This window comes from Schistocerca nitens, chromosome 8, assembly GCF_023898315.1.
Source record: "Schistocerca nitens isolate TAMUIC-IGC-003100 chromosome 8, iqSchNite1.1, whole genome shotgun sequence".
NCBI lineage: Eukaryota > Metazoa > Arthropoda > Insecta > Orthoptera > Acrididae > Schistocerca > Schistocerca nitens.
In genome coordinates, this window is record NC_064621.1 from 437,662,546 (window position 1) to 437,682,876 (window position 20,331).

The 20,331-nt window shown below is 36.0% G+C and overlaps 1 protein-coding gene across 1 annotated transcript in view; it reads right to left on the reverse strand.

Moving 5' to 3' along the window:
• Positions 1 to 1,989: 1,989 nt before the first annotated feature.
• LOC126199244 (putative neutral sphingomyelinase) overlaps positions 1,990 to 20,331 on the reverse strand; it is a 141,644-nt gene continuing 123,302 nt past the window's right edge. Inside the window, exons 7-8 of the mRNA XM_049936042.1 lie at positions 17,269 to 17,589; positions 1,990 to 5,199 (exon numbers count right to left, since the gene is read on the reverse strand). Of these exons, the coding sequence (XP_049791999.1) occupies positions 4,826 to 5,199; positions 17,269 to 17,589 (695 nt within the window). The 3' untranslated portion in view covers positions 1,990 to 4,825. The remainder of the gene's footprint in view (positions 5,200 to 17,268; positions 17,590 to 20,331) is intronic.

Here is a 20,331-nt window from a genome sequence, read left to right on the forward strand (position 1 = left end):
TTCAACCCATATTTTGTACTAATTAGACTGTTAATCACATTGAAAAGATCTTGTAACTCTTCATCTTCTCCGAGGATAGCAATGTCATCATCAAATCTTATCACTAATAGCCTTTCACCTTTATTTTTATTCCCACTCTTCAACTTTTCTTTTAGTTTCATTATTGATTCTTCTATGTACAGACTGAACAGTAGGGATAAAATATTGCATCCCTGTTTTACCCTTTTTAATCTAAGCACTTCATTCTTGGTCTTCAGATCTTATTGTCCACTCTTGGTTCTTGTACATTAGCTGTCTTTTCATACAGCTTACTCCTATTTTTGTCAGCATTTTGCACCATTTTACATTGTCAAACACTTTTTCTAAGTTGTCAAATCCTATGAACATGTGTTAATGTTTCTTCAGTTTTGCTTCCGTTATCAAGTGCAATGTCAAGACTGCCCCTCTGGTGCTTTTACCTTTCCTAAGGCCAAACATATCATCATCTAAAAGATCCTCAATTTTCTTTTACATTCTTATATACATTGTTATTGTCAGCAATTTGGATGAGTGAGCTGTTAAACTGATTGCGCGATAGATCTTGCACTTATCTTCAGAATTGTGTGGATGATATTTTTCTGAAAGTCTGATAGTATGTTGCCTGTCTTAAAAATGGAATACATTTCTAAGTCATTATTTCTTTTTTAATTAATGCTCTATCAATTGATGAAAACTGCATTAGGATTAGCATAATATTTTATTTGTATGTATTTCATTCTATCATGTGTACCAACTATTGGGGGGGGGGGGGGTGATGGGAGAATTTTTTTTTTTTTTTGGGGGGGGGGGGGAGAATGTCAGATAAAAAACACTTTGACATATACACTACATTTACCCATGTCCTTTGCTCTGGACACATGCTGCCAGAGTTTTGTTCATAATTTGTATAAACAAGACTCTGGGAGAAATGAATGGGGCGGAGGGGTGTGTTACATTGCAAAACAGGGTAATAACATCAACATGATCCACTAGTTGCATATTATACAGGTATGCTGTAGGTACTTGCTAATTTGTTCACTCCTGTCTCCGCTTGAATATGATCTTTGTAGTTACTGAGTCATGTAGGCATAATTTTGGGTTCCAATTTATTAATTTTAATGCAGATTCATTTCCATAGAACACTCTAGAAAAATCAGTTTATCATTGGTTCCTGGAATCTGGTATTATTTGTTTATCTCAAAAACATTCAATGAATAATATTCCATACCACATGCAGAAACTGAGTGAATGTAAGAAGAATGACACTATAAACAAAAAGTCATTAAAAATATTGTAATGTAGTTGTCTGACAATGTTAATTCATTAACTACCATCTTAAAAATGCAATCCTACCAATATTGTAATTATATCAAAAGTTCTCTTCTGTGTTGTAAAATATTATGTTGTAGCACACTTTTCATGAAATATTACCTCTTAACTGTATTATGTAATTTCTCTAAAAGTGTTTCGTAAAATTTTGAGTGTTAAAACATTATATATGGTTGCATGGCAGAAACCATGCAGGCAGTAGAGAGTTCAGAGCACGTGAATTCGTTATTACTTAGTATAAAAGAACGTACCCAGGCAGCAATTAATTCAACCCCTCAAAAAGTAAATTTCATTAGAAATCAATTTCAATTCTGCGTTTCTGTTCCAATCACATCACCCACAAATAACAATTTTTTGCTGCTTACAAAATCTGAATCTTTGACTTATAATCAGATGGTACTGTAACAAGCTATATAACATATTTAAGTTTTGTATTTCCTTATGGAGGTGAAAGTATGTCCACAAAGTGCAAGTCACATACCTAATTGCAAACTGTGAGAAGTAATCTGCAAGAGATTACATATCTGACCCCATATATTACAGACATATTCATAAAACATAAATAAATTAATGAACAATAAAAACTAGTCATGCATAATAAATGAAATCTTTACAGGAATTCTATGAAGTTTATTGGTACATTTTACATTTTTGGCATATTTATAATACTTTAGCATCACAGCATATCACAATAAGTTTTGTACATATTGATATATATATTTTTCCACAAAAAATCCCTAAAAACTGCATTTAACCTTAATTGGTACATAATAAAAAAGATCCAGCAATAAACAAAATATGAGACAGTCCTTTTCATGATATTGTCATTATTCCATCCTGGATTTTCCACTGTTTGACACGAGACATTTCTGATCTTATAACATGAAATTACTAAGTTACCCTTAATACAGATTTACATGCATGTTTCAGCATTTTATGTCTTTACACAACAAATTATTACTTGAGAATACAAAAGCTGGAGTACAGCCATTTCATATGAAATAGCACATAATTTCATGATGATGACAACAAAGTAAAATTTCTAATATTCAGCTCCTACTACTAAAATCCCTTTCTCTCTCTTACTGCACTTCCACTTACATTCTCTGAAACTTAAGCAAGTTTTTTTTTTATTTCTATTGAAATGATGGCTCAAAACAAGTTGCATTGCATTGCTTGTGGGTGCCCATGTTTTACAGCAGTCCCCATAATGACATGGTGATCATGGAAGTCAAGAATTTAAATTCATGCAGCATGTGTGTTTAAGCAAATATATCAGCCACTCATACACTGAGTTATTAATGTTTTTAAAAGTCACTGTAAGGTATGAATAAAATAAATGTAAAATTTCAGATACTTCTTACAACATATTACAGTTATCTTAACATTGAGCACTTTCCTTCAAATAATTATTTACTGAAAAAGTTCTAAATTATAAGCAGAATCACATGCCAATGAATATACTATTATGGGGCAATTTGGATTAATTTTATCACCATTATTTGCTGTCATTAAATATACACACAGTCCATATTTTTTAAATGAAAACCAATAGACAGTATTCACTTTAACTTTATCACAGAATGTGCTTCTACTTGCTGTAGTGACAACACTGGATACAGCCAGAAACATTCATTTGTTGTTGGTTATCTTGTGATTTAAATAAATAAATAAATAAATAATACAAAAACACAGTAAAATAATAATGTATACTACACTACAAACAGCAAATCTAAATTGTGGGCTGTGTTGGTAACTGTTTCATGTTTAGTCCACAGTCATAGTCAGCAACTACTGATTGAAAATTAGTGTACATCTTGGTACTGAGTCACACTATTTATTGCATAGTGTACAATACTGGGTACTGCATCATACATTTCCCCTTACGAATTTTATGCTGCAAGTTGCAATAAATGGAAGTAATATCACCCAATGTAGCTACAATTGAGAAACTTATTTTCTATTTTAGACCACTGAGTGAGAACCATATTACATACATGGATAGGAATGCTAAGTGAATAAGATTCTAAACCTAGGAATTCTTACCCAACAAAGAGACAGGGTAACGTAATTTGAGCTACCTATTGTCAGTCAGCTGCAAATGATAGGTACTGAAATAATAGTGTTATTCACATCATCACTATAAAAATATGTTAAAATTACCTTTTTTTGTTATAAAAGACAGAGTCTACTGATACATTTTAATAACTAAAAAATTCTTGTACAGCAGCACAACAAAAACTATGTTTAACAGGTATTCAACAATTATTTATATTCTGCTGCTCTACAGATATTTTTAATGGACGGCTGAACAGTAACTTCTCATAAACAATACGCTTATGACAGCATCCATATTACTATTATGAATCTTCAAAAATCATATTTATCCATGTAATACCGTGTACAACATAGTTACGAGAAAACAATTTATGCTTCTGATATTAAGAGGAACACTTTGTAACAAATGATGTTATGCCTTTTTTTATGTTTGCCAAAAGCTATATAGAAAAAAATCTTTGCTACAAATAGTGACAGTCCCAAAACAAACAAAAATTCTACCACCACCTGGTAACAGGGATTAAGATAGCTAGTCCCTTTTATAAAAACTATTAAAGAAATCCAATTAAAACATACAAATGTTAAACTTGACCTAATGATTCATTCTACCAATTTAGCAATGTTCATCACAACTGATGAAAGATGAAAGCAAGCTGTAGTACAACTGTAAGGAAAATGTTAATAGTTATTTGCACACCACATGGAATGCTCCAGATTTATTCTATTTCTAACCAGCAGAATACAGATATGTTCAGCAGTATCGAATAATAAAAATGCCTGTGAGAGAACTTAACCTTCAGCTAGTTTTGTTCCTCAGAAAGGGGGCTAGTACTTGGACTAAAAATGATAGCCTGCACACACACACACACACACACACACACACACACACACTGAACAATCTCTTTGATTGCCAAAGTGATGGTTTCTTTCTTGTTCTAAAAGTATTGATAATTAGTGACAAACAGAGGTGGATGGTCTGAGATATAGGTGAGCAGCAAAGGTGGATGGTCTGAGATATAGGTGAGCAGCAGATATCACAACCTTACACATTGTATTTGATGCACACTCATGTGCACAAAATGGTTCAAATGCAAGACTGGAAAGCATAAACACAGAAGATTTTCTTAACAAAAAGTGTTCACAAATGGAAGAACTACAAATTTGTAGAGAAATATTACACAGCTTGGTCCTCCTAAAAAAGATAATAAATGCTAAGTTAACCACATACACAAACTATAAAAATTAACTACACCACAAACACAAGCTGTCGCAGACTTTTAATCAAGTGGCAGTATGGATTAGCACACACATCTTAATAAAATCTGGAATTCTTACTTTATTCATCAGGATGGCTTCTCGAGACTCATTCTTCTGAGCTGCAGGGGCGAGCAGTTATAACTTCTCTGCAACTGGTAACATACTATGATTTTGAATCTGCCCTAAACCAACACTTATGAAGAAATGAAAAATTTGGAATAAGTACTGACTGCCTATGTTCCCCTTGTGAATTATGCCTTGTATCTTGCAAAAGTGGCTGTCCTGTATGGTTTTCTACTATGTCCATTGATTCTGAGAGCAGTAACTGCCTAGAACCCATATCAGTGTCCTTTTTGCTTTCTGACAGCAATAAACATTTGCTTTGTCTACTGCTTCTGTTACTAAGGACATCTGACTGATTAGTCATGCTACTCTCACCCTCATCAACTTCCGATGTAAGTGATTGTCTAGTCTGTTTGCTATTTTGGCTTCTTTCTCTATGCTCAGCCCCTGCAGCCTCCATCTGAGCCACAAAGCCTGTAGAAGAACAAATCTATGCATTAGCACTTACTGCACATATGGCAGTCACAAGAAGAGCAAGAGAACTAATGGCATTCTTTATTTTAAATGATTACTTCCATATTTTTAGGTGCATTAACTGCACAAAAATATATCTGCAAACATACGAAATGAGGTGCAGCCTAAGTAATAATGATAAGTTATTATGCAACAATATTTTGTGACAAAAGGGTAACAAAACCTTTGTTACATTTAAAATTAGGTTGAAACTAACCAATATTTTTAAGAATTTTTTGTTCCAAAGGAGATTTTATAGTTTTAATAACTTCTTGCTTTGCACTTTCACGATTCAGTTACACATAATTGTCCATTACATTTTCATAATATTCCAATAACCTTAGCAATAGGAAAATTTCCTTCATTTTTTTGATTTGTAAGAAGCTTTCAGGTGGTTCCCTAAGTTGCTTTCTGCTCAGTGTTGACAACTGGTTAGTTGAGTCTTCTAATGCTGGTTGAAGTTGAAGAACTACAGCTGAATATAATAATTAGTGCTTCAGCTATTCATAACAATTCATGTTGTGATGTCCAATTAACATCACATCATTGGGAGATCCTGTTAAAATCAATTTCTACATGATGTGATTCGATGTACTTATGACAGTTACAATGAAACTGAGGAAATGTGCCAATTTAATATGAAATTAATCAACTAATTAACAATATTTCTTTGCTACAGCCAGTCCCAAGCCTGGCTGAGAGAGGAGGAGGACAGGAGTAACACTTCATTAAAAAACTAGATTCACCTGGCCTGGGTGATGGTACTTGTCAGGCCCCCTCGCCAGGGTGGTGATGAAGACCTCAACAGTAATGAAGGAGGATATGCAGATCAGAGGTATGGCAGAACTGGCAGAAGAGGCAGAGCCCTGCTTTTGGGGATAATATAAAAGCTCAGTATGTGCTGGACCCTTTAGTGGAAACTGAAATTCAGCAGCCAGTGTCTATTCTCCAGGTTAGGGGTGGCTGCAAAAGGTGTCCGTACTAAGGTTAAGGGCAGCCTAAACTGAACTCTGGGGCTTACAATCTCAGTTTTAACTCTGAGGAGTGGGCTATGCTCTCCCTCCCAACTATCTTCAACTTAAGGCATGACGAAAACACATGCAGAATGTACGACTCACACAAAAACACCTGCCTGGAATGCTAAACATCAATACACTTCTGACTGGACAACACTGTAAAAAACCAGAACACCTGTATACAGCACTACAAGAGACCAGATACCTGGATAAGAATCCATTTCATTCAGAAGAGTTTATAAAAGGTAAACCTGTGATAAAAATAAGTCCAACATACTGATCCTGGGGACAGCCTTGTAGTCAAAAGGAACAAGACTGAATCGAACATCAATTTCACCTCCCCTTCGAGAGGATCTCGCTCTTGTCCATTCGATCTGGAAATAAAGCTTACACTTTTATCAATGCAGATGCCCCCATAAATGAAGATAACTAGAGAAACCCTGAAAAGGTAGATGACTTCTGTGAAACTCTCGAGGATGCAACTTCCAAAATCCCTCAACATCATGTAAAAATCTTGCTTGAGATTTCAATGCTCAGCTGGGCAGAGAAAATAAATATGGAACAGTTGTGGGAAACAACCTGAAACATAGAAGAACAATTATAAGTGTTGAAAGCCTTATTGCTTTTTGCAGATAATTCAACCTGAAACTAATGTCCAAGACTTGGGTCTCTTCCAACACGACACTTGGGGAGTGCCAGATCGACTGAGTCGCTATAACAAACAGAATCATAAGGAAATCCTGAACATCACAGTGAGAAAAAGTGACAGCATTAAATCAGACCACTACCTTTCAGAGATCAAAGTAAGATCCCAGCCAAACAGACCCATATTGAGAACAAGCAGGAAGCCCAAAATCAGTATAGAGACACTGAAGAACAACCAAGATAAATACTGTGAAAACCTTTCCAACATCAATATAAATGGATGAGAAGAGATCAGAGAATACTTGATCACACCACCCGAAAGTTTGGGAAACCCTCCAAGAAAAAGGAAGCCCAGGTGATGGAATGAAAAATGTGATGAAGCACTTGAATGAAGAGTAAAATCCTGGAAGAGGTGGAATCCCAACAAAACTGAGAAAAAATGGGAAGAATTCAGGAGTGAATGGAGTCAAGATCATAAAACAGCTGAAAAGAGAGGACATGACACATCTAGGGTGGAAAAACTGGATGAACAGTTTATAAATAACAATATCAAGGTGTTTTTATCGAATCATAATAGGGGAGCTCCAGGGTATCAACTGCCAAATCTCTGCTTTAAATGTACAAATGGTAGTATAGTTACTAGCAACAAAGAAAACTGTGAGCTCTTGGTGAACGATTTTAAAGTGTCGGTAAACTGCAAAGAACCTCTGGAAAAACAGGATGCCACGAAACTAATCCATGAGAATCCAGATTCTAAACCGACAAGTCTGGAAGAGATCAAACAGATAATCAAAGAGCTCAAAGATAACAAAGCACTAGGCGAAGATGGCATGTGGCAGAAATGTCGAAAGTCAGAGAAGAGATCACTGCAGAAAAAATCCATCACCTTATAGAAGAAATATGGAACACAGGACAGACCCCAACTGACTGGAAATATGTGCTACACACCCACCTCATAAAAAAGGTAATTGAACGGATCCAAATAATTACACCACTTTCAACCACTTATAAGATACTCTCTGAAGCTCTGCTGAGCAGAGTTGAAGAATAGGCTGATCACCTCACTGGAATATACCAAGCTGGTTTCCAGAAAGGATGATCGTGTGCCAAACAGATATTCAACATAAAATGCATTCTGTGCACAAGAGCTGTGTGGAACCAGAAAATTGTGGTGATCTTTGTCAACTTTAAAAACGCATGCAACTCGACAGACAAACATTATTTAGTACCCTGGAACAGTCTGGGGGAAAAAATTAGAGAAGTCTCTGAACGAACACTGATAGGAACCATCTCCAAAGTCAAGTTCTTTGGAGAAATTTCTGAAAATTTCTGATCCATTTGAAAGTCTAGCAGGGGTCAGAGGAGATGGATTACACCAATCCTCTCTCACATCATACTAGAGAAAATAGTGAAAACTTGGAAAGAGGCTCTGAATTTGAAAGGAATAAGAGGAATATGCCTTGGGAGGGAATAACAGAACCTAGACATCAAGTGTTTAGCTTTTGCCGATGGCCTTACCCTCTTAGCCAACAACCAAGAAGTTGTTCGAAACATGCTTGAGTCTTCATGAAATTGCAGAACAAATGGGTCTTGAAATCCCCTATGAAAAGATAGAATATACAGAACACAGGAACTGAAGTGAGAGATGCATGGAAGTAAATCATAGGAAGATTAAAGAGGACAGAGAAGTTTAAATACCTGGAGGAATGGATCCAATGTAACAGACTGGATATGGGGGCAAACAAAGGAAGAGCCAGGAAACTAGACCTGGCCTACAAGCTAACACAGAACAAGTACAACAAACAGGCATTACCCTACAAGGCCACAATCATACACTATAACTCAGTAGTACAACCTAGTACAACCTGAAGGATTGTATGCTTTGGAGTGTCTTATTTCAAATAAGAAAGGGGAGCTTCAAGAACTTGAAAAGAAAAAAAGGAAGATTCTGAGAAAAATACTTGGACCACAGAAGACTACTGGTGGGAATTGGAAAATGAGGAAAAACAAATAACTCTACATACACTGAAAAGATCACAGACACAATGAGGAAACAGAAGTTGAAGTTTTATGGACAACTACTAAGAATAGATGAAATTCAGACTGACCAAAAGTACCTTCACCCACATCAGGGGGTTAAGGACCACATGTAAATGGCTAGATGAGGTAAAGAGGGATGCTGCGGAACTTGGAATTACGCCACAGTTAGTGGACAATAGAAGACAGTTCAGAAGCAAACATAATGGTATAAAATCATTTCAAGACAAACCACCAAACAAGAGGCACAAACGGATAATTTCCAAGGAGTAAGGAAAAAATAAATAAATAAAATAAAATAAAGAGGTTCTGTAAGCAGAAGTTCTTTGTGGTCCATAGTTGGCCAAGGTCAGAAATTAAAAAAAAAAGTTAAAGCCTTCTAAAAGGCTGCTACACACAAATTTATGCTCTCAAAGCCTAAGCTGTTCAGTCATTTAAGAGCAGCATATTAGGCCTAAGTGATAAGTGACAATTACATGGCACCAGCGTACTGTCAATGCTAATGAGAGTTTATTTGTTTTGGCTATGAAACTACATTTAGTGAACTGAGTCATCAACAGGCCTGATTTAAAATCTAGGAGGAAGAAAACAATCACTCTAAGGAATTTTTATAGCACATTACATTTAGTGTGTTTATACCAAGAGGGACAAACAAGAGTTTATCAATTTATTCTGTGAACATTTGGTTTTAATGATTTTTAGCCATAATACAAGACATATCCCTCTCCTTAGCATTTTGTATCCTGCTGCAAGAGACAAAATCAAGAGCTATGGAGACAGTTTTTTTGTATTGTCTAATTTCTAATTCTTCAAAAAGATAAAAAATTAACACTATCTGGACTAAATAACTAAAACAGTGGGCTATGAAAAGTTAGGTATAAGAATACCCTTAAACCACAACTATAATCTGAAAAACCCAACGTCACAAAAGGATAAACACCAGCCACCTTGCACTTTTTGACAGAAGTTGTAAGTTTTTATTTGTAGTTTAAAATATCACATTCTTTGGAAGCACATGCTACAAAGTTATACTGCTGTTGGCGTAACTGTTAACACAAGTTGTGTAGTTTGCCCACACAGCAAAGCCAGACATACACATTTAGTGACATTTGAAGGACAGTTGTGAAGAAGTAAAGAAATATTGCACCTGAAAACTTTTTTTGGTAAACAATTAGTGCAGGTGGAAGTAATTAAGGAAGACTACAGTTTAAAGTCCCACTGACAAAAAGGTCATTACAAATGGAGCACTAGCTAGGATAGGACAAAGATAGAGAGGGGCACTGGCTACGAAATTTTTTAAAGAAACCATCCTGGCAATTGCCTTAACTGATTTAGGAAAACCAGAATACCTAATCTGGATAACCAAGCAGGGATTTGACCTTGCTCATCCAGAATGCAAGCCCAATGTGCTAACAACTACACCATTCTGGTTATTTATTTAGAGAAGTTGATTCATGACTATGAACATGAAACTCATACTAAATGTTCTTGGAATAGAAAAGATTGGAAAACATAGCTACAAACGGAAATGCAGCAATATGAAAAAACAACTTAAGTATAAAACACCATAACAAGCAAGTTCCCAGCTTTTGGAAAAGGATGGCTAATGGTAGTGAACTGTAGATCAGGAAAGGCTAATTCGATGAAAATTTACATTAAATTGAGAAAGGCGTACGTAGCCAACAGATAAGCAGATAAGACATTACACAAGAAACTCATTTATCTGGCTCCCATTAACCTGGATTTCCAGTTTATCTGGATTTTTTTTCCATTTGTTTTAACACAAAAATGTGCAGCATGCAAGCTTCCAGATATGTTACTAGAGTCTGTGTGAACCTATTCCTTACAGCGTTAAAAAGCTGTACCAGTATTGTTCTTCTGTTCCCATGTTTTGAGTGTATGTGTGAGTGAAATGGTTTTGAAGCAAAAGAAACTGGTTGTGTTTCAGGACAAAAAGTTGGAAGCAGTACACAGAGCAGACAAGGGGAAACTGCTGAAAAACGTAGTAGTAGAATGTGGTATAGGGATATTAACTGCGTCAGAATGGAAGAAGAACTGAAAAGAAACTGACTATTCTGCTTCAAAAGATGACTCAAGGCAGTTTGCTGAATTGTGGTAAAATAAAGAAAGCCAGAAATGAAGCACTGGATGAAGCATTAGTTGTTTGGTTCAGTGGGAAAGAGAGACCATGGTGTTCTGACACTGGGTCAAATCCTGCCAGAAAAGGCACTAAACTCAAGCAGCAACCTATCCAATGACGATCCTAACTACACACCAAACAATATTAGTTAGAAAGCTCATCATGGCATACCCCAGCTTTCGGTGAAAGTTTTTTACGGAATACAACGGCTGTAGAAAACTTCATAAAAGAATTTTAAGATGTTATTTCCTCCAAAAACTTAACTACACACCAGATTTAAAATGCGGATGAATCTGGACTTTTTTATCGGATGCTACCCAGTAAGATGTTGGCTTCCACATTAGAGCAGAAATGTAACAATAGAGTTAAAGTTATGGTTTGTAGAAATGCAACCAGAATACACAAATTCCATTGCTGTTGATAGGAAAATCAAAACATCCTCATGCGTTGAAACATGGTCATCGGTCCTGTTTGTCAACTGTCTAAAAATCATAAAGATATGCAGGGATGAACAGTGGCATTTTAAAAAACTGGTATAATGATGATTTTGTGCCAAGTATGAGAAAATACTGGTTATTGGCAATGCACTGTCATACCAGGGAGTGGAGCAGGTTGTCAGTGGTGACATCAGTGCGAAGTTCTTCCCTCTTAACATAATGGTCCTTCTACAACCCAAGGATCAAGGCGTACTAGAGTGCATCAAATGGGTATACAGAAGACTGCTACTGTGTAAATTAATTCAAGAAGGGATGACGTTGGTGTGTTTTGTGTACTGAAATTGGTAAATATCAAATATATGAATTTTATGGATGCATCTTCTTGGGATTAAGTTATTGAACTATTGATTCTGAAGTCGTGGAAAACAGTATGGCCTGCTATTTGTGATTCAACTGCTGAAATTTGTGAAGTCTGCAACATTCCTGAATTTCTTTAAATGTTACCACACATTCCTGGTTGTTTGGATGCAAGAAATAGTTGCAGAATGGCAGCGATGCTGGTTACAGCATGATGACTGATGACGAAAGTTGTATTGCTGCCTTTTGTACTACAGAGAAGGGCAGTGTTGATGAGGTGGACAACAAAAGCACCTTTTCAGGGAAAGAAATAATTCCTCATGGGGATGCAATGGCATAAATGGTAAAACTAGCAGGTAACCTAGAATGGACAACAACTCCAGCCGATCTGATGTTAGTGAATGGCTTACAGGATCATGCTGCTCTCAAACACCACACAAGCTTAGAACACAAGAATTTTACACACTATAGCTGTAAATAAACTAGAGTAGACTACAGTAAATATAGAGTTCAAGTGTCAATGAAGCTCTTCCTGTTAGTGGCAAAATAATGGGTTTGTATATTGTCGTACATATCAGTTTTGCATTTAGTAGAATATTTCCAGAAATCTGGATATTTGTTAATCCAAATTTCATCTGGTCCCACCTAGTTCAGATAGAATGAGGTTCTTGTACATGCAGAAACTAATAGAAGACTTCTAAAAGAGCATAAATTTCATGACATGAAAATGATGATTAAAAACAGCAAACAACGACATGAAGTATAAAGTATAAGAAAACAGACAAAAACATGATGAGAAAGAAATGACAAAAATGAGTTGAAGTAATTAAAAAACTGACAGGGGAAAGTTATATGATGGTCTTCTCTTCAGCAAATTTATCTATGAAGTCTGGTACAAAGACTGCTATCACTCTACTCCGGAGGAAAGACTGTAGACACTTTAGAAGTGGTACATTCAATGTTTGGTGCATGATTAATAGATGTTAATGGTAAGCCTAGGTGTCTAGATTACAGGGAGCCTTTGATGGCACTTAATGGCCTAGTATTCTCAGATCATTAAAATAATTTCTGTATTCTACCAACTGATACAACTCAGTTAAAATTTATATTTATGAGTGGCAATTTTGTCTGCCAACAATATCAAGACTGACAGGAAAACAACCTAAGGATGGCTCCATGGTTCTTGTTGTGGGACAGGATTCTAGAACATATTTTATATCTGCTTCCTCAAATTACACAAGACAAACTATTGCTTTTGCTGATGATTTGGTAATATTCCAAAAGGAAACAGTGCCTCACAGAAATGCAAAATTTGCAAAATGAGCCAAAAATGACAAAATACATTTCGATGAGCAAAAGTCCTCTTACTAACAAGAAAAAGAACAGAACATAAGTCTGTACCTTCTTGAACAATACTGAAATGATGCAAGTTGACTTACTAAAATTACTTGGAATAATTGTTAATGATAACTTTAGGTTCAACAATCACATACAGCATGTCACAGACCATTGTACAGAATAAATACACGTTATCAAAACAGGTCAGATTTAACAGGGAACTTGGTGCCAAGAGTTTACAAATAATCTACAGGAGTGTTATTAACGATCTTATCATACACATCTCCATTATGAATTAACACTTTAATCAGACAGTCCAACTGCAATAAGTAGAAACGAGTACAACAATTAAGTAATATCAAGATTATCAAAGCCTACAAAATAGTATAAAATTAAACACTATGTATTTAGTCAGGTATAGCACCAACAATAATCAAATTAAAAAAATTCCAATTGAATAAAGTTGGAAAAATTAAAAAGAAAGAAAAGTTGGGATGCTGTTCACCATAAAAACTGACTTCATATGGCTCCTATAATTCTTCTTAACAAAAGTATTAACAAGCAAAGTACTCACTGACAGTATACTACTGTAGAAGGAATTGGAGCAGGAGTAGCAATTCTCACCTACAAAATGTCAGTCTCAATAACAAAATGTAAACAGAGCCATGAATACTCAATGAGACAAAACACTTTATTAATGTAATGGTTCTTGGCAAGCTTAACACAATAGACAGCTTAAAAAACAGCAGTAATAAGACAGAGTGAAGCAACATTATATTCTTGGAGGAATCCAAACCAACACAACAGTCTATTTGAACAAGCATGAAATAAGACTTGAATGTTGCAAAAGAATAATTAGTTTATAGACTTTAAATGGAATGAAGCTCACACATGCATTTATCTACAGAAATGAATTGGCAGACCAGCTGACCAAAGAGGCATGCGGCTCACACAACACAAATTCCATGAAACACGGCTCTGGAAGAATAGGGGGCAACAAAAACAAAAGGAATGATTACAAAATAACATTTTTCAAAAGTACACGAAAGACATGATTAAATTACGAATGTCTCACAGCAATGCAATGGGACACAGAAAACTTAATGTTCCTATCATTGATTCAGAATAACCAATGATGCAATGGTACTGAAGACAATCAAACTGTGGATCAAAATAGCATGGCACAGCAAATACTTGAAACAACAAACAAAAGAAAAGCTAAAGTTGAAAACTGGCCAGTTAGCAAGAGTGAAGTGGTACAACTGTTTTCAAAAATACTTATGTAATTACATAATTCAATGGAATTTCCAAAAGTTTGAATCTGAATCAATCACCAATTGCAGCACAAAATCTGAACTAATTTCAAAGCTTAAGAGAAACAGTGAAAGAATCAAAACGTCTGTTCTGTATCTACAACAAGGATTCTAATTAATGAACCACCAGTAGTATTCCTTTATAAAATAGAGTTTATTAATGAAATTTAGAAAGATGCAATTTTCAACAGCTCATGATATCGACATTAAAAAGTACAGTGAATTATAATTACTAGGAACAGGGACACAAGATTAGCGCATTACATAGAAATTGCGAGAATAGTTCTGTAAATTTAAACAAGAGTTGATGAAACCCAAGAACGCGAATCTGATCACTTGTTCTGTATAGCCAAATGCACTCAAAGTGAATGAATATTCATTTGTAACTACATCAAATACATAGAAAACAAACAAATGTAAAGATACTTACATGACTCAGTGAAACTGACAGATCAATGTTTATCATTAAATATCCTAAAGGATGTTATATAATATGGTCAGCTTTCAGTCATCCTAGCTGATCAGCAATATGCATATCAATGTCAAAATACCAGACCACGCAATTGTGTTTATTATTGTCAAGAACAGCTCGAGCTGCACACTGTATAAAGAAGATATGGTGTAATATGCCACCAACATTGTGGTAATTACTGGTGAATCACTAGCTCAGTCAAGGAGAATATGGAAAGGAGTTGGCAATGCCTTGATTTTCACCTTAACTTACTTAGGTAAATTGGGAAAACCTGAATCAGGGTCAGTGGATGCAGATTTGAACCCTTTGCTATCTAGATATAAGTCCAGTCTTTTAATGCTAGATAACTTCACTTGGTATGGGAACAGTTAACTAATTTAGACGGAATTTTCTACTTTGGAAGAACAGTTCAAAGGCCTATCAAGTAAAAAACTGTTTTCATAGTGCCATCAAATAAACACTTAATAACTGACCCAAAAAATCTTCTCAATATGCAATGTCACTAACAGCTGACAATTATCTTAGCTGAGTCAAGGCATCATTCTGCAGCAGGACAACACCTTGACTCGGCTGATAAACTGAGAAAACTTCATCATCGAGATTCAATGTGAAAGCTTACATTTCCATATAGACAACTATCTTACTGGGTAAGAATGATGAGTATCACAAACGAAGACCACAGAATTTTTTTATTTCCCTCAGATGCAATCCACAATAGGCAACAATGACACACACACTTTTCCCATTATTACGATACTCACTCTCTTTCTAAACCTCAAAGCTGAAATGGATTACGTATCTGACTTGTACCAGATATTAATATATATATTGAGTCTGAATTTTTCTCCTTTCAAATACTTAAGACCATTACCTCACGTAAATTCATGAAAGCTTGCCCTTCTGTCAAAAACTTCCATTAGCATATATGCACATTTAGTTATTCTGTTTCAACATCCATTATACACCTCGAAAAATGTTCATCATCCCTCATTTCGACTCCTGACAATTCTCTCTCTTGTTCATATGGACAGACTCCACAATCAACTTCCACAACAGGAAGGTAGAACATGGTTCTCTTTGTATAGGAGACTGAAAGGGCAACCCACATCCTTAAAAAGCATAGAATAATATTATGAAATCTAAGCGTCAATGTAGAAGAGAAAAAACTAAAATGTTTACTTAGCTGTTGATCGATTTTTGTCCATAAAAAAATAATGATAATGACAAAAAGAAAACCTATATGTGCAAGTGTAAAGTTATGTACTTAGCACCTGACAGAAAAGAGATGCCCAACTGAATCATTAATAAATCAAGAAATTTATCTATTCATCTGGTCCCAGCATTGAATGAGTAATATTTTGTTACAAACAAGTTTTGTATCACACATCCACACAACAGCACTTTTGTCTACACAATATTTTCGGTGGTTTCATCTTAATGTGCTAGAGCACTCATTCATCACAAGGCAATTCAACTGTACATGTTTTAAAATTGGCTTCTTGATTCTAAAATTCTCGAACTGCAAAAAATAATTGTTCAAGAAACTGAAAGCAAGTATTAAATTTTTTCTGTCACAAGTAGAAAAACTATTTTACATGCAAGTGAAAAGTGAAAGGTAACAAAAGGGGGATAGTTATTCACCTCATGGCAGAAAGGATGATAAAGATAAGGGTCTGTTTGCAGATAATTCATCATTTGTTCAGCCATGGAGTGAGAGTGTCTTTTTTCTCAGTATGAAAACCAGATTGCCCAGAATTTACAAGAAGATACTGTTCTGTGTAAACACAGTGATTATAACCACAATTTTTACGAGTTAAATACTGTTCCAATATTTTTTGGTCTTCTTAAATAAACATGTGAAGACCTAGTTCACCTTTTAAAATTAAAAAAAAAAAAAAAGAGTTTTTAGAATTCAATAGAATTTCATATAAAATGTATAAACAGGGGCCTATCAACTACAGTGTTACAGAAAAAACTACAGCTCTGTACGTTTCAGAAGCATGTAGTTTTAAATTGAGCTTTGGTACACCCAAGAATCGAGAGAAAAGCTAAGATATTTATCTCCCAAAATAGTTTAAATTCACATTTAGATCACTGCTGCTTCCCCACATCAAACTGTGGTCCCAAAATAAATGAGCTTTCTGAGTACGGCAGAGTTCTTAAGTCTGCCAGCACTTGCAGAGAAATTGGCAAGATAATTTGTACTGGCAAGCTATAAATGCGAGTAAATTTAAGCATTTGTATAAATGCTTGCATCCTATCTATAAATCTTTACCTGCCAGACGCAGTTCTGCAGCAGCTAATGTCACTTCCATTGCTAACTTTCCAGCCCGTATTGCATTAACTTCTATTGGGTTCCACAAAGAACACATAAAAAGTGTAAAACAAAACAAAATAGAAGCCACAGCAATAACCACATCGAGTATCTTGTCATAAGCTTCTGGCGCATCAAATACTGTTGCACACACAACTACGACGAAGAACAGCACAGAAAACACCCAGTAAATGCGGCGGGATCTTCGAAGCTGGCGAAGTGCGCTGCCACAAACTGCCACTCCCTCAGTCAGAGCGGGTATTGGATCCGGCTTTGGTTCATCTGGGGGGAAAAAAATAAATTTATTTGTAAGCATACTCAGCAATGAGCTGTAAAGGATGTGTGCTTGCAGCAACACAGCTCTATAGGAAACAAATTTAGCTTAAGTCTTCATGTGTGGCTCCCACTTGATTACGAGAAGAGAGGCACATGAGAGAACAGAGAACTAAGGAAGAAATTTGAGAGAAGATGTGGAAGTACAACAGAGTCACAAGATGTACAATGGCAGAGGGAATAGGAAATGCAGGAGACAGTTTGTCAAGAGCAGCATATTGCTTAAATGATCAAGGAGTCTTAGGAAATAGTGTAACAAAAAATTGTGATTTTACCTTTATATCTAAAATTGCTTAAATTGTGAAATAAAAGTATTATGGTCCTAATATTAATCAGATTATAACTTAATACATTAATTGTAACTGGTCATGTGTGTGAGATTTGCATTGGTGTGTGTGTGTGTGTGTGTGTGTGTGTTTTTTTTTTGACTATTTTCGACAAAGGCTTTACTGGCTGAAAGCTCACTTTCTGACAGTCTTTTTGTTGTGCCTATCAACAACTAAGCATCTCTACTATATGGTGAGTAGCAACTATACTTTTCATAATATTGTTAATTATAACACAAATACACTTCAATGGAGCTGGAGCAGTTGCCCAAAAAAAAATTATTTAATTCAGTCTTAATATCCACCATGCATTACCCACAACACATTTACTATGCTGTGACAGGACCTTGCATGCTTGTGTACCCACATAGGTGACTCTTTTCGCTACTACCATGGATTGCTATGGAGATACAAATATCTTGTAACTGTGAAAGGGGAATATATCTAATAGCATGAAAGAATAACAGTCAAGTATTATAAAAATTACTGTACTGTATTAAGGAAAGTTATTAGAAGTCCAGAAGTATGAGTATTATGTCCAAGATTAGCAACTCCGATAATAAAATTAAAACAATTTGGAATATTGTTGAAAGTGAAACAGAGCAACCAAGAGCACAGAAAAACAGTATTACCATCAAACTGAATGAAAAGTTTACTAACAAAAAGTCAGAGGTTAAAAATATTTTTAATAATGATTTTCTATATGCTGTCGAGAAAATAGGATCCAGATGTTCAATAGAAAATGTAAAGCTATATGAAATTCTACCCACCTCTCCTTCTGAGGTTAGGAAGTCCTCAAACTGGGGACATATCAAAAATGGGGTGCCACAAGATTCAGTCTTGGGTCCCTTATTGTTCTTAATATAGACTCACATTCAGAAAAAAAAAAAAACAGAACACCTTGAATGACTAGAGACAGAATGTTCATATTCAGTGGACATGTACATTAGTATGGTCTGCAGGAATGATTAGGATTTCAGACACCTTGGTTCATTGTGTGTCCTGTTGCCTAGTAGGCGCATGGTCTGCCATGGGCCCTGATAACGTGTTCCATGCATAATGGAATCGACACATATAAGATGCAAATGGGATCCTGTGGTATAGCCATCCGTGCTGCAGCCACCTGATTTCAAAGTTCATCTGTGGTGGTTGGCATTTGGTCACAACACTGCACCTGTCATTTCACCATATCCCAGACATTTTCGACTGATGATAAGTCTGGTGATCTGTCAGGCCAGGGAAAAAGGCTATCATCATGTGACACCAAGATGACATGTGTTCACGCAGCAACATGTGGTTATGTAATGTCTGGCTGAAAAATGGCATCTGAGGCCTTGTGCACGAATGGTATGGCTACAGGTTGCAGGATGTCATTCACATAGGTCACACTGATCATAATGCCCTGGGCATGCACCAACTGTGATTCGTGGTTGTACCCAACAGCACCCCACATCATAAGGCCTTGAGCTGGCACTAAGTCTTGTGCCAGTGCAGTCACTGTGATGCCACTCCCTCCGCCTGCGGTGAATCGAAATGTGGCCATCATTGTCAAACAAACAGAACCTGAATTCTTCTGAAAACACTATCTGATGCCATTCTTGTCACCAGTGATGATGATCCATACACCACTGCTGTCTAGCATGTTTTTGCATATTCGTCAAAGGAAGATGGAGAAGTGAACAAAGCACACTGAACCCCTCCATAATAAATGGCGATGGACTATCACCCCTGAAAGTGTATGATATGTTCCACTAGAGCCGAGGAGGCCACATATCTGTCCTGCAATGACATTGCATGAGACATTGATCTTCTTGGGGTGTGATCTGGCTGACGTGATCTGACCTATCTCGTCGTGTTCTATGGCCTTACATGAACCATTGTGCACACACCTGTTGCACTGCTGCAACACTCTGTCCCACACAAGCAGCAATTTCCCAAATGGATGCACCACATTCTTTCATGCCAACAATGCCCCCTCTTTCAAACTCACTGATTTGATGGTACAGTTTGCTTATACATCTGCGAGGCCTCCTGCATGTCTGCTCAGGTCACACTGATCCATTCCCTTTGGTTTATAATGACAACAAGAGCCGCCAGCACATTTTAACGATAGGTGGTGCTGCACAGCGATTTCAATGTTGACCTTGAATCTTCTGTCCGACATGGTTCAAATGCTTATCATTTCTGAAAAACATACTAATGTACATGTCCTGTGAATATGAAGATCCTATCTGTAGCAGTTCAAGGTGTTCTGTTTTTTCTGAATATGAGTGTATATTAATGACTTGCCACTCTATAATCACGAAGATGAGAAGCTAGTTCTTTTTGCTGATGATAAAAGTATAGTAATTGCAACCAATAAACA